The sequence below is a fragment of the Manis javanica genome, chromosome 11, assembly GCF_040802235.1.
Source record: "Manis javanica isolate MJ-LG chromosome 11, MJ_LKY, whole genome shotgun sequence".
NCBI lineage: Eukaryota > Metazoa > Chordata > Mammalia > Pholidota > Manidae > Manis > Manis javanica.
The window spans coordinates 118514493-118527805 of record NC_133166.1 but is presented as its reverse complement, the minus strand read 5'-3'; the positions used below and the strand labels follow the sequence as shown (position 1 = coordinate 118527805).

The following is a 13313-nucleotide window of genomic DNA, read 5'->3' as shown; positions in this document are numbered from 1 at the left end:
GGGTCCCTAAAAGGACCAACAGATAGACAGGAGTCACCCAGAGTCCAGTGCGGCCCTGGAGACAGCTGGGCAGATTCTGTCTTCTCACCCTGTTCCTGGTTCTATCCACAGGCCCCAGTCAGATGGCCCTGCTGCCAGTTACCAACATCAGAGCCAAGTCCTGGGGCCTGTCAGCCAATGGCATCAGCCACTCCAAGCATCCAAAGAGCTCAGTGCCCGTGGCCAGCCTTGTAGTCCCCTTCCCTGGGGTGCAGGGCAAAGCCAAAAGCAGCCCTGGCCTTGGTCTCCATCGCCGGGCCCGCCGAAGGGCACTGCAGCCCGGCCTGAGCCCTGCTCAGCACACTCAGGCCGGGGGCCAGACAGGTACTTGCCCAACGCGCCTACGCCTCTCAGCCTAGCCCAGCAAGGCTCACGGGCCTGGCCTACTTCAACCCAGTGCAGAGTTGCCAATCAGTAGACATTGCTGAGCATTACTGAGTACCAGCAATCAGGCCAGAAGCCTTATACAGATGGCTTAACTTCATCCTCACAACACTCCTGCAAACAGGGAAGCTGTCCGCAGATGAGGAAATGGAGACTTAGGGAAAATGACTAGCCCAGGGTTGTACAGCTTGTCAGCAGCAGACCTGGAATTTGATCCCAGGCCTGCCGCCTCCTATGTCATCATGCCGAGGCAAGGGAGTGCTGTATGGGATCCCTCAAAAGTTTCCAACCTCAAGCCTTGGGTTTCAACAAAGCTGGAGAACCCTTTATTGCAGAAGTTTTGTCTGCTCACTGGGTTCCTCTGAGGTGCCCTCCGGGTTGCCTTGGGTGTTAAGAGGAGAACAAGAGTCTTCCTGGCTTCAACCAGACAGCCCCACTCTAGGTATTGGGCTTTTTATTCAACTTTCCTTTGGTGGCTTTTGTGGCTCAAAGTAAAAAAAAATGCTTAGAAACTGAGGCTTGCAGAGATTGAAGTTCAAAGTGGTGGGGAAACCCCGCAGGCTTGATGCTCACCAGGCAGCCGTTTCCTGGGCTGTTGCTGTGCGGCTGGCTCTGTACATGATGGCTCTGGGCATGATGAAGACAGGCTTCCGTGCCCCAGAGAGCTCACAGATACAAAAACAGTGTGAGGGGGGCTCTGAGGGGACAACCAGGCAGCTGGGAAACTGGGGAGGGCAGTGATTCAGGCTGAGGGCAGAAGTGATCAGGAGAGGCGTCCCTGGAGGACCTGACACTGCAGCTGAGTTTCTGAAAGATAATAGGAGTTTGCCCAGCAGAGAAACAGGAAGGCATCTTCCATCTTGTCTACATCTGATAGCTACTTGTGGTCCCAGAGGGTGTTCTGGGTCCTGCTGGGATCCCTGGGTGCCTGGGTTGTGTTTCATAGAGCTCAAAATGTACCAGGCCCATGGCTAGTGGCCCTAGCTCTCCCTTCCTGGGTGGGATGGTCACACAGTAGCAAGCCTGTAGGTGAGCTGAGATGAACCACAAAAGCCTGTCTCCCCAAGCCCATGGGATACTCAGTCCCACCCAGCCAGCCAGTCTGTGATAGGTTCCTTCAGAGAGGGCCACAGCCCTCACACAGGCTGTGCTGGTTGATGTTTGTTATTGGCTCTCTGGGGGAAAAAAGCCATGATTGGTGGGTGTGAATACTCCCACCATAGCTGATTTCAAGCTACCAACTTGATGTCGCTCAACCCAGAATTGAAAAGAGACGTGTGCAATTAGGAACAGAGGCCTGTGAGTGAGCTTCTGTACACACAAAGGATGGGGAAGACCCATCCCTGCTCCTGGATGTTCTGGTTGTCAAGGAGACAGACCTCAGACTCATGGGAACTGGCTAGTCCCAGTGCTGCTGGGGAAGAGGGTGGTGTGACCCCAGCCATTGTGGGGGTCTGCAAAGAATAACCTGAAACTTATTCATACTAAGATGTGAGTGACTGATCCAAGTCTGGGAAGGCAAGCCTTGGTTGCTTCTCATTTGTGCCCTGCCTTGTCACCCACCCTCCCTGCCCCAACAGCCTCTCTCCTTGCAGACCCAGTGCCCTCCCTGACCTCCATCCAGGTGCTGGAGAATTCGATGCCCATCACCTCCCATTACTGCGTTCCAGGGGACACCTGCAGGTGGGCTTGGCTCCCTCTCTCCATCCCAAGGACAGATTCTCAGGTGACATGTGCCCAAGTAGTACAGGCAAACCTCAGAGATTTGTGGGTTTGATTCCAGAACACCACAATTAAGTGAATATTGTGATAAAGCAAGTCAAATGAATTTGTTTTCCCAGTGCATATAAAAGTTATGTTTACACTATACTATATTGTATTAAGTGTGCAATGTTATGTCTAAAAAAGCCAATGTACTTACCTTAATCAAAAATACTTTATTGCTAAAAAATGCTAGCCATTATCTGAGCTTTCACCAAGTTATCTTTTTGCTGGTGGAGGGTCTTGCCTCAATGTTGATGGCTGCTGACTGATCAGGGGGGTGGCTGCTGAAGGCTGGATTGGCTGTGGCAATTTCCTAAAATAAGACAACAATGAAGTCTTCTGTTTCCATTGTCTCTTCCTTTCACAAAAAATTTCTCTGCAGCATGTGATGCTGTTTGATAGCATTTTACCCCACAGGAAAACATCTTTCAGATTGGAGTCAGTCATCTCAAACCCTGCTCCTGCTATATCAACAAGTTTAGGGGCTATTCTAAATCCTTTATTGTCATTTCAACCATCTTCACAGCATCTTCATCAGGAGGAGATTCCATCTCAAGAAGCCACTTTATTTTCACATGCCTAAGAAGCAGCTGCTTATCTATTCAAGTCTTATCATGAGATGATGGCAATTCAGTCACATCTTCAGGCTCCACTTCTAATCATAGTTCTCTTGCTATTTCCGCCACATCTGCAGTGAGTTCCTCATTTGAAGTCTTGAGACCCTCCAAGTCATCCATGAGGGTTGGAGTCAACTTCTTCCACACTCCTGTTAATGTTGGTATTTTTACCTCTTCCCATGAATCGTGGACGTTCTTAATGGCATTTGGAATGCCCAGAGGGTTTTCAATTTACTTTACCCAGATCCATCAGAGGAATCACTACTTATGGCAGCTATAGCCTTATGGAATGTATTACTTCAGTAATAAGACATGAAAGTTGAAATGAATCCATGGGCTGCAGAGTGGATTTGTATTGGACACGAAAACATCATTAATCTCCTTGTCCATCTCCATCAGAGCTCTTGGGTGACCAGACACATTATCAATGAGCGGTAACACTATTTTGAAAATAATCTTTTTTTCTGAGCAATAGGTTTCAACAGAGGGCTTCAAATGTTCAGGAAACCATGCTGTAAACAGATGTGCTGTCACACAAGCTTTGTTGTTCCGTTTAGAGAGCACAGAGTAGGTTTAGCATAACCCTCAAGGGCCCTAGCCTTTTCAGAACGGTGAATGAACACTAGCTTCAACTTAAAATCATCAGCTGCATTAGGCACTACCAAGAAAGTCAGCCTGTCCTTTGAAGCTTTGAAGCCAGGCATTCTCTTCTCTAGCTGTGAAAGTCCTACATGGCATATTCTTCCAATATAAAGTTGTTATACCTCCACTGTTGCTTTGTGTAGGCCCTTCCATTAGTCACCTTAGCTGGATCTCCTGGGACACTTGTTTCGGCATCTTCATCAGCACTTGCTGCTCCACCTGCACTTGGGCGTTGTGGAGAGGGCTTCTTTCCTAAAGCCTCATGAGCCAACCTCTGCCGGCTTCCAGCTTCTCTTCGGTAGCTTTCTCTCACAGCCTTCAGAGAACTGAAGAGAGGTGGAGCCTTGCTCTGGATTAGGCTTGGCTTAAGGGAAAGCTGTGGCTGACTTGGTTTTCTAAACTTTCTCCGTATCAGCAACAAGAGATTTAGAAATACGCTTCACTTCCTTACCATCCATGTGTTCACTGGAGTAGCACTTTTAATTTCCTTCAAGAACTTTTTATTTGCATTCACACTTTGGTTAACTATTTAGCACAGGAAGCTTAGCCCTCAGCTTATCTGCATGCCTTCCTTACTAAGCCTAATCATTTCCAGCTTTTGATTTAAAACGAGAGACATGTGAGTCTTCCTTTCACTTCAACACTTATAGAGGCCATCAGAGGGTTATTAATTGGCCTTATGTGAGTATTGCTGTGTCTCAGGGAACAGGGAGGTCTGAAGAGAGGGAGAGAGGTGGGGCAACAGTCCGTAGGTGGAGCAATCAAAACACATTAATCGGTTAAGTTTGCTGTTCTTTAAGGGTGCAATTTAAGGAGACCCAGAACAATTACAGTAGTAACATCCAACACCACTGGTCAGAAAAACCATAACAAATAGAAAATTTGAAATATTCCAAAAATTACCAAAATACTTGTGACAGAGACAGTAAGTGAGCAAATGTAGTTTGAAGAAAAGCGCTGATAGATTTGATGGATGCAGGGTTGCCACAACTTCAATTTGTAAAAAATGTGCTGTGAAGCACAGTAAAACGTGTACCTGTACGGATGCTTGGATGCTGCCCCCTCAGGGAGGAACCTCTCCACCAGGTGGGGCAGCCCCTTCCCATGTCCCTGCAGGGCTCCAGTACAGACAGGGGGCTGCGGAGTTGATGGAGGGGGGCTTCAGGAGGGCAGCCTTGGGCTAAGGAGCCAGGTTTGCCCTTTCAGGCCTGGAAATGTCACCTACCACATCCCTGTGAGCAGCGGCACCCCACTGCACCTCAGCCTGACCCTGCAGATGAAGTGAGTGCTGGCGGAGGAGGGGTGGTGGGGAGACACAGTGGTCCTGGGCAACCTGGGGAGGGGCACTGAGGAGGGACTCAATGCTGCCTGCTCCGTGCGTGCTTAACTGGCGGTACCACCCTGGCCATCTCTGGGCTTCAGCTCATCTGTAAAATGGGCTGCCTCCTCACAGGGGTGTGAAGACTGAAGGATGGTAGGTGGGAAAGGGCTTGCCGCTGTCTAGGATCTTGACTGTTAGGCATGATTTTCAGGCTGTGTAAGGACTGGGTGGCTTGTTTTGGTGGGAGAGGAGAAAGGGAGTGCAGGGCTGGCTGGGAGGGGCTGGGGTTGAGGAACACAGAACCCCACTCCCTTCCTAACTGGGCCTTCCCCCCAGCTCCTCGTCTCCCGTGTCCGTGGTGCTCTGCAGCCTGATATCACAGGAGAAGCCGTGTGAGGAGGGAGTCTTCATACAGAGCCTCCATCCCCACCAGGACACCCAGGTAGGGGGCAACTGGGAAGCTGTGGGCCAGCCAGACCCCTGAGCTTCCTCTCCCCTGGCGCAACTGGGCCTCCAAATGGGTCCGGAGAGGAAGCCGGGAGTCGGTGTGAAGGCACCTCCACCAAGCACACACACATCAGAGCCTGGACCGCTGTGCCCCAGGGAGGGGAGTGTGTGTGCGCCGCTCACTGCTGAGCCTCCCCAGCCCTGTCCCTGCCCTGTCCCATCCCCAGCCCTGCCCTGACAGAGCCCCAGGGAAGGCAAGTCTCACAGGACCAACCTGGGGCCCAAAGGATGACTTGGGGTCAGCCGGAGATGGGAAAGGGGACAGTGTCCCAGGAGTAGAATGGCATGTGCACATATCTGGAGGCCGGGAGAGTGTGGCATGCTGGCAGAGCTGGAAACGTGGAGAGGGCTGAGTCCGGGGAGACAGGAAGGAGCCTGGGCCCCAAGCTCATGCTGGGGAAGTAGCACCATTCCATCTGCAATTTTGTTAGATCCCTTGCCTGCATGTAGAGGACTACCTCCTGCTTTGGGAACCAAATGGCTGAAACTCTTGTCACTGTCCAGCTCCTCCCTGGCCGTGGAACCCAAAGCTGTGGCTCTCAGCACAAGTTAAGGGAATTTCTTCTCACCCATTCATGTGTTTATTCAACAAATATTTAATGGGGCCTCCTCTGGCCTAGGTCCTGCACTGGGCCCAGCTGTGGGAGACAGTGGAGTAGACACAGGCCTTGCCTTCCAAGAATGTACTCTCTAGCTGGGAGAAAGACATGCACAAAGAAACCTGATAAGGTTTGGAATGGGTGAGAGCCACTAGAGGCTAGAGCCTGTGGCCACGCAGGGAGGAGAGAGCACTGGAGTGGAGGGAGGGCCCAGCCACACGCTCATTAGACGTGGAGCTTAGGCCTGAACCCACATATTAGGAAGGCCAAGCCAAAGCCTCAGGTAGGAGATGGGCAAGCCGCCAGCAGCCAAGCCTCACCCTGCTTGGAGAGCGCAGCAGGCTGGGCTTGGATCCCAGGATCTGCCACATGTCCACCGAGTGATTTTTGGCAAGTAACTCAGTTTCTCATCTTTAAGCAGTATCACCTTATGGGGTTGTAGTGAAGATGGGCTGAATGAAACACTTTGATGTGTCCAGAGCTTTATGGGTAAGAAGGAAGGTGGCAAGAGAGAAGGGAGGGGCCAGAGGAGGGCAGATGTGGACTTGTAGGTCGGCACCTGGCAGAGTCTGTGCTCTGCTGTGGAGGGTGGCTGCCCTTGCCCTCCAGAGCGGAACACTCCTCTGATGTCCTTGCAGGGCTCTCTGCTTTTACCCTTCATAAAGCTTGCTGCGGAGCCTGGGGCTGCAATGGCTATGGCAAGGGGGATGCTGGCCGGGATGTGCAGAGGGCTGCCTTGACCCCTCTCTCCCCTCTCTCCCCAGGGCACTTCCCACCAGTGGCCAGTAACCATCCTGTCCTTCCGTGAATTCACCTACCACTTCCGGGTGGCACTGCTGGTGAGCACAGGCACCCTGTCTGCCCCTGAGGCACTTGTATGAGTGTGGGGCTTGCGGGAGTAATAGGGGCATTTGCAGAGCACATGGCAGGCCTGGGGCACAGTGTCAGGTGACAGCAGGAGGGGGAGTGCCTCCTGCCCTGCACCCCTAGAGCCGCCTCACCCGTTCCCACTGCCCTTCCATCCAGGGTCAGGCCAACTGCAGCATGGAGGCCCTGGTCCGGCCAGCCACAGACTACTACTTCCACTTTTACCGCCTGTGTGACTGAGCTGCCTTCTCCAAGGCAGCACCACACCAGGGCCCGGAACTCCCCAGGTGCCCCTTCCACACTGGATGCAATGGTGTTACACTGGAGCCTGCCGCCCGCCAGCTCTCTGCCGTTTGCTGGTATTCCCTCGGCGACACTGGGCTGGGCTTGGCCCTCCCCGTGACTGGTGACACTGGAAGTCCTTACACTGGAGTTGCTGTTCCTGCTGGTCAGCCCTCACTTACCACAGAGGGAGCCAGAGAGACCTCCTGGGGCCAGGACAGGACCATTCACAGATGCCCAGATATGGTGGTTGGAGGGCTGGCTTCAAGTGCCCTGAAGGCAAGGGGAAGCCTGACTTTGTCCAGAGCCTGCCCTCCGTGCCTCTTTTGAGACTGGGAGCCACCCCTCTTTTGGAGAGGACGTGCCTGCCTGAGATCAGCCAGGGGCTTGGATCCAGCCTTAAAGGATTTGGCTGGACCTGTGCCTTGGTGAAGAGCAGACATCCCTCACCCTCGAAGCTGCTCCCTGGCAGGTGGCTAGGTGGTGGACTTTTTGGGGTTTGACTGTTACACTGGACTTGGACTTCTAAGCTTTAAGTGTGGCCCAGGAGGTCGCTTTTCCCTGGGGGAACTTGGTTCCCAAGAGCTCCCAGGGCAGCTGAAGCCAGCCCTGGATGGGCTGGAGAGACTGACCACATGCCTTATGTACACTTAATGCCTGGCTGAACCAGTAGGGGCCTGTGGGCCAGGCAAGCCTTGGACCCTTGAACCTGGAGTATCCCAGAAGGGAAGTCCCCTGTGAGCCCCCCGGAACGTGTTGCAGCCCCATGGCCTGAGAGTTTCTGGAGCCCGCAGCAGTGTCAGTCACCGATCATTCTCTCTGAGCAGAGGAGCAGGAATCCCTGCAAAGCAGTAGGCCAGTCTGGGTTGTGGGGGGATGCAAATAGTGTTTGCTGTTATGAAATTACTAAAATGCACTTAAGCCAGGGCAGAAGGCTGGAAGGATGGAGATGGAAGGCCCAGAGCAGACCAGAGCCCTTGGGGGACAGGCCAAGACAGGACCCTGGCTCTAATTCACCCCAGGGAGCCTGGAAACATTCACCCAATTCTGACCACCAAAACTCTGGCCTCTCCCTCCACTCTTGTTGGCTGGTGACCTTGTCTCCCCAAATCAAGGGCTCCTGTACTGGGCTTGGACAGCCAAGCTGGGGAGACCCATGCTCAGCAGCAGGCCCCACCTCTGCTTACTCCTCCCAGGAGCAGAGTGGTGGGCTTGGGTTAGGGAAGAAGTCTTATCTCAAGTGCCAATATAATCCTTTCTTAGAGGGTGCCTGGAGCATTCCGAGGCCACACCCAGGCTTGTGGAAGGAGTGTGGAAGACACTTGGCCCCATCTGCATGGGTTCAGAAATGGGAATGAGAACTGCCATCTTTGCCCTGTCATGTTCTGCCACCTCTTTGGGAACCAGGCCATGCCTGTCTCCTACCTCCCATTCTCAGCTTTGAGTGGGAGGTCTTTCTGCGGGGGAGGCGAACCTAGAGGAAGCCTATGAACTGTGGGCTCCCCTCTTGCCAGGGATCTCAAAGCACTTATCCTCAGGATAGGGAAACACGAGGGGAATCGGGGGATAGCAGGAATACCTCGCCTCCCATCCCCTCCCCAGTTGTGGCTCCCCCCACCCCCGCCCCATTCTGACATAGGAATTACATGGCTCCCCACAGCAGACAGGGGGCAGAGCCTTCCTTCGTTCCTTAGGACGACTGTGTTCTCCCTCCCCCCGCTGCTGGTGCCCTCCCTAAATGCCTTAAAACTGCGGAGCCCTACCGGTTATAATAGGATTCTGGGTGAGAGTGCGTGTTCTTGGACTGTAGGCTTCCTCAGTCCTAACTGGAAGTGACCCTCCACTGTTCCCTGGAGCCCATCTGGACACAGCAGAGCCCCAATCTGGTTAGCAGCTGGCTGTTTCCATGCCTGGGGAGGGGGTCCTCAGTGCAAGGATTGGGGCCAGGCTGGGGCTCCAAGCTGCTCAAGGGGTGGGTCAACCTTGGACCAAAGTTGCCTTAGCCCAGTTAAGATAAAAGGGCTTCAGGGGAGTGGGCCACCTGCTGGAGGCTGACGGCTGCTTCACTGGCGCTGGTGAGTGGGTGTCTTGGCTCCATTCCCTACCCGGGCTCCAGCAGCTATCCCTCCCTTCCTCTCCCCTTTGGCATTTATTCCTGTAGCCGCTGGGCTAATCTCCCCCAAGCTTCAAGCTGTGCATAGGGTCTCTCAATGCACAAGTCCCCCTGCCTGTTATATCCCCCATAAAAGCCTACATGTGGAGAGTGCCCCTCCCTCCCAGTTAACTCCCAGTTCCTGTACCTGAGCGCTGACTCATATTTATCGTGTACCAACTCTGACTGGAGTGGACAGAGGGAGGCAGCCCCAGGCCTCCTTGCTTCCCCGGAACTGTCCTTTTCTTCTGAAGTAAATATACTTATATAAATAAATGTTTAAATACGGCTTTGTATCTGAACTTGCCTCCCCATCTCTTCTTGAGATTGTCCTGGTGGGAGATGGAGTTGCATGTGGGGCTAGGACCAACTGCAGTCTCTGGGGTCCTTGGGCCAGATGGATACCTTGTACCGTGATCCTTCTTGGCTTCATGTGGGGCTTGGGAACAGGACTCAGCAGCCCCCCTCCCCCAGCCACACACCCCAGGCCTACTGCTGCACCTGAGGTAAAGCAGCCACCTTAGGAAGAACCTCACGGGACAAGCAGGGCCTTGCAACGGTTCCCAGCCCAGAGAAGGGTGGCTGCATTTGGAGGAAGAAACTGGCCCATGGCCAACGTGATTGGTTCCCACAGAAGTCTGCTCTAGAAACAACAGAAAAGGGTATGCTTGGCCCCCTCCTATCCACAGGTAAGCCTTAAATTCCAAGGACAAGACACCCCTCACAGATGGAAAGCAGGAGCTTTCCCCACCAGCAGGGACCATCTGAAAGGCAGAACAGGGAGGGACGGGACTGAGGAAGTCATGTAGGTCCCAGCATCCCTGCTCCCTGCCATGCAGAATGGGGAACCAGACACAGCACAGTCACATACCTGCCTTTATTGAGAGTAGCAGGTTGGGACAGTTCCAGCAATAATAAAAAAATTTAATTTACAAAAGCAGTAATTTGGTGAAGCTGCCTGGCTGGTACCTGAAAGAGAGCAGTATCAAAATGAGATCAGTGACCCTTCTTTACACCTCCTTTTCTCACTGACCTATCTTCCTGGGGCAAGGGCTACTGGGCACACTACTTTGAAGCCTGAGCCACTAGAGGTGATTATTAGTGACCTTTTAGGTAGATTACCTGTGGCAAGTTTTGTTTTTTTAAATCACTTGGTCAAGATTTCAATGACTGAAAATACTCAGAATAATCAAAATGGTACTCTTGGTAGTAAATCACAGGTCCCCAGTCCTGATTCCCTTCTAGTCCACCTCTCAGCGATCTTGCCAAGTCACTGGCATTTAATGTGTAAGGCAAACATGTAACCACAGGAAGCCTTGTGCCCAGAGCCCTACACAGTGCATCCCAAAACCAGATCAAGGCCTTAGGCAGTGTGCAGAACTGAGAACTGACAACGTAGGTCATACTTGGCTCGAATCCCCATCAGGGACAGGGACAGAGGCCCATGTGTCTGATGGCCTTACCCATTCTAAGGCTCTCTCCATTAACCAAGCAGTTGAACAGGCCTGAGGTCCCGGCTGATGCGGGGTGGGAGGGCGGTAGCTTCTCAAGTGTCCCGCCCTGTCACAGCTCTTACCCTTGGGAGCTCACACGTAGATGCCAACCCAGAGCAGCAGGAAGAGGACTCCAAAGCCCATGAAGAGTGAGGCCACCAAGGAGATGAGGAGTTCTTTGTAGATATCTCGAGTGTATTTGGTGGAGGTGACCTCATAACTGGCAGGGAAATTAAGGAGAAATAAAGGGATGGGCTGTGCAGGGCAGGATGCCTGGCCAGTGCAGCTCTGGGAGAAAGGTATGAGCTAAGGACTTTCTGGGAGGCTTATCTGGCTCGGTGCAGCCTGGCGGAGGAACACATGAGACCTGGCCTGCAGTAGTCCACACCACCCCTCTACCACCCATGGAGAAAATGAGGTCCAGGGGGGTTAGGTTATTTGCCCCAGGTCACACAGCTAAAGCATGATAGAGCTGAGGCTAGCCCTCAGATCTGACACCTGAGCACACCACACCCTTCCCTGCACCACTTTTCCAACTTCAGGTCCCCTATCCCCAACCTCCAATCTAGCCAGGACCTCTCTGCTCATTGTCCTGGAAATCTGAAGAGCAAACCGAGCTTACCTAAACTTGGAAAATAAGGTGACAAACTGACTTTGGACATCAACGGCCTTCCCTCTGCCTCCTTACCTTTCCCCATCCCCACACCAGAACAAAACTGGAAGGGTGCATGTGCCCAGCACGGCTGCTCCCTCAGCTTCCCACATCACTAATTCTGCCCACTGGCTGCTCAGTCAGTGAAAGGATACACGAAGAACCAGGCGGTGAAGAACATGCCAATGGCCAAGAGCACCACAGTCAGATGGGGGAAGACGGCGGGGTTCACTGGGCTGGTGTATCTGCTCATGGCCTCAAGCTCCTAGGGGAGGGCATGAGATCAGAGCCGTCAAAGGTCCCAGGACTTCAGCCTGGGTGGGACTGTGGGATTATCAAGAGACCACATGCTGCTGTGACTGCTAAAGGCCTGTTTCAGCCTGGGAAATACAGAAATCCTACAGAACCAACACCAAGTGATTCCGTTTGGGAATGACAATTACAACTGTATCTCAAACTAAGGTGGCACCTTGTCTTCTCAATATGAGACAAGAGCAGCTGAGAGAGGCTAAGACATAGAAAGTGATTGATTGGCTACAGATCAATGGTCCTTAACAGTTGCTGAGGCCACTGACCACTATGAAAAAATATGTGATGGAAGGTATGGACTCTCTGCCTGGGAAAAACCACATAGGTGAAAAGGTCTGCATATAATTTGGGGAGTTTTATGGACCCATGTCTGCAGACACCAAACTCAGAATCCCTGCTGTAATTCACAGAGCCTGGACAGGAACCCAGATCTCAACTTCTAATTCTGTATTCTTCCCACTACACTATTAATGTAACTCAGTACCTACAGGCAAAAGGCACTACAATTCTGGCTCTATGGAATAACACGAGTCTCAGTAAAGTAGTTACAATAATATCTATCTCACAGGACTGATGTATAATTTAAGAAAGATAACGGTTCAAAGCCATCTAGCTCACTGCCTGGCATAGAGTAGCTGTTCAATATGTCAATACGTACTTGTTTCCTTCCCAAGGTTATAGGGAAGATTATGAGATAAAGCTTGTGAAAGAGGGATGTAAATGTAAACTTCTGTACAAATGTTAACTTTCATTGTCACCACCCAGCCAACGCTTCTAAAATCCAGAACATAACAACTCTAGAGAAGTAAATTGACCCCATTGTTCTAAGAAACACTGGAATTCAATTCAGTAGACATTTATGACCCCCCCTAAAAATGATAAAGACAATTGCGGCCATTTATTGAGCCTCCCAACTGCAGGCCCTGTGTTTGGCACTGGGAATACAAAGATGAATAGACATCATCCCAGAGCTGGATGATGTCACATGGTCACTAGGTGGTCACTAGATGTGGCAGGTAACAAAGAAGTCCACGACATGTGGCAAGAGGTCCTACAAAGCTTATGGGAGCTCCCAGGAGAAAGTGGCCAAGAGCCTGGGAGAGTTGTTGGTGCTTTACTAAGGCAAACATTTGCCCAGGGCCTTGTAGGATGAGTACAAATTCGGCAGGAGGAAAGACTTTGCAGAAATAACAGCTTGATCACAGGCAACAGATAAAAGCTCGAAAGTATTAAAAATGCACCTCACGCCCCTCAGCCTTAAAAATGGAGAGCTCAAAACTTCAGCGTAAGAAGTCCATGGCGTGGGGCTTCCCTTTCCCGTCCTTCAGCCCAAGCCGGACGCTATAGGAGCCTTCCGTCCTCTGGACTTCGAGCGTCCGGAGCCTCTACGGGGAAAAGGGGGGGGTGGGACGGGCCCTGTCCAGCGCTCCCCTCAAGCCTCTCACCATCTCGCCCGCCAGCAGGTAATCCGCCGCTCGCCACCGGAAGAACACGTCTGCGGAGCCGGCGCCCTGTTCAGGCGGAAGAGGAAGTGCACCCGCGCAGTGGCATTGTGGGACTGGTAGTCCTATGGTTTCGGGTGTAGCGGGAGCCGGGGCCTGCGGGGCCCTAATATAGAGTGAGAGCGAGCAGTGGAAAAGGGCAGGACCGGAGAGCTGAAAGCGTTAGCCCTGGCGAGCATGTTT

The 13313-nt window shown here is 52.4% G+C and overlaps 2 protein-coding genes across 10 annotated transcripts in view; one reads left to right on the top strand and one right to left on the bottom strand.

Moving 5' to 3' along the window:
- Positions 1 to 9476, top strand: part of MYRF (myelin regulatory factor) — a 35598-nt gene extending 26122 nt beyond the window's left edge. For 6 of the 9 annotated variants that reach the window (XM_017652584.3, XM_017652583.3, XM_036995551.2 and 3 more), the window contains 6 exons: positions 112 to 363; positions 2004 to 2106; positions 4653 to 4727; positions 5104 to 5209; positions 6638 to 6712; positions 6900 to 9476. In XM_017652584.3, coding sequence (XP_017508073.3) covers positions 112 to 363; positions 2004 to 2106; positions 4653 to 4727; positions 5104 to 5209; positions 6638 to 6712; positions 6900 to 6980 — 692 coding nt within the window. In that variant the 3' untranslated portion in view covers positions 6981 to 9476. The remainder of the gene's footprint in view (positions 1 to 111; positions 364 to 2003; positions 2107 to 4652; positions 4728 to 5103; positions 5210 to 6637; positions 6713 to 6899) is intronic. The other 3 variants (XM_017652590.3, XM_017652586.3, XM_017652585.3) reach the window with 1 other exon arrangement.
- A 556-nt stretch (positions 9477 to 10032) lies between these two features.
- Positions 10033 to 13206, bottom strand: TMEM258 (transmembrane protein 258). The gene is made up of 4 exons (XM_073217670.1): positions 13074 to 13206; positions 11475 to 11584; positions 10751 to 10887; positions 10033 to 10143 (listed from the first exon to the last, which is right to left on the bottom strand). Exons 1-3 carry the CDS (start codon positions 13074 to 13076, stop codon positions 10761 to 10763), a joined length of 240 nt encoding a protein of 79 aa, XP_073073771.1. The 5' UTR covers positions 13077 to 13206; the 3' UTR covers positions 10033 to 10143; positions 10751 to 10760.
- Between the last annotated feature and the right edge of the window lie 107 nt (positions 13207 to 13313).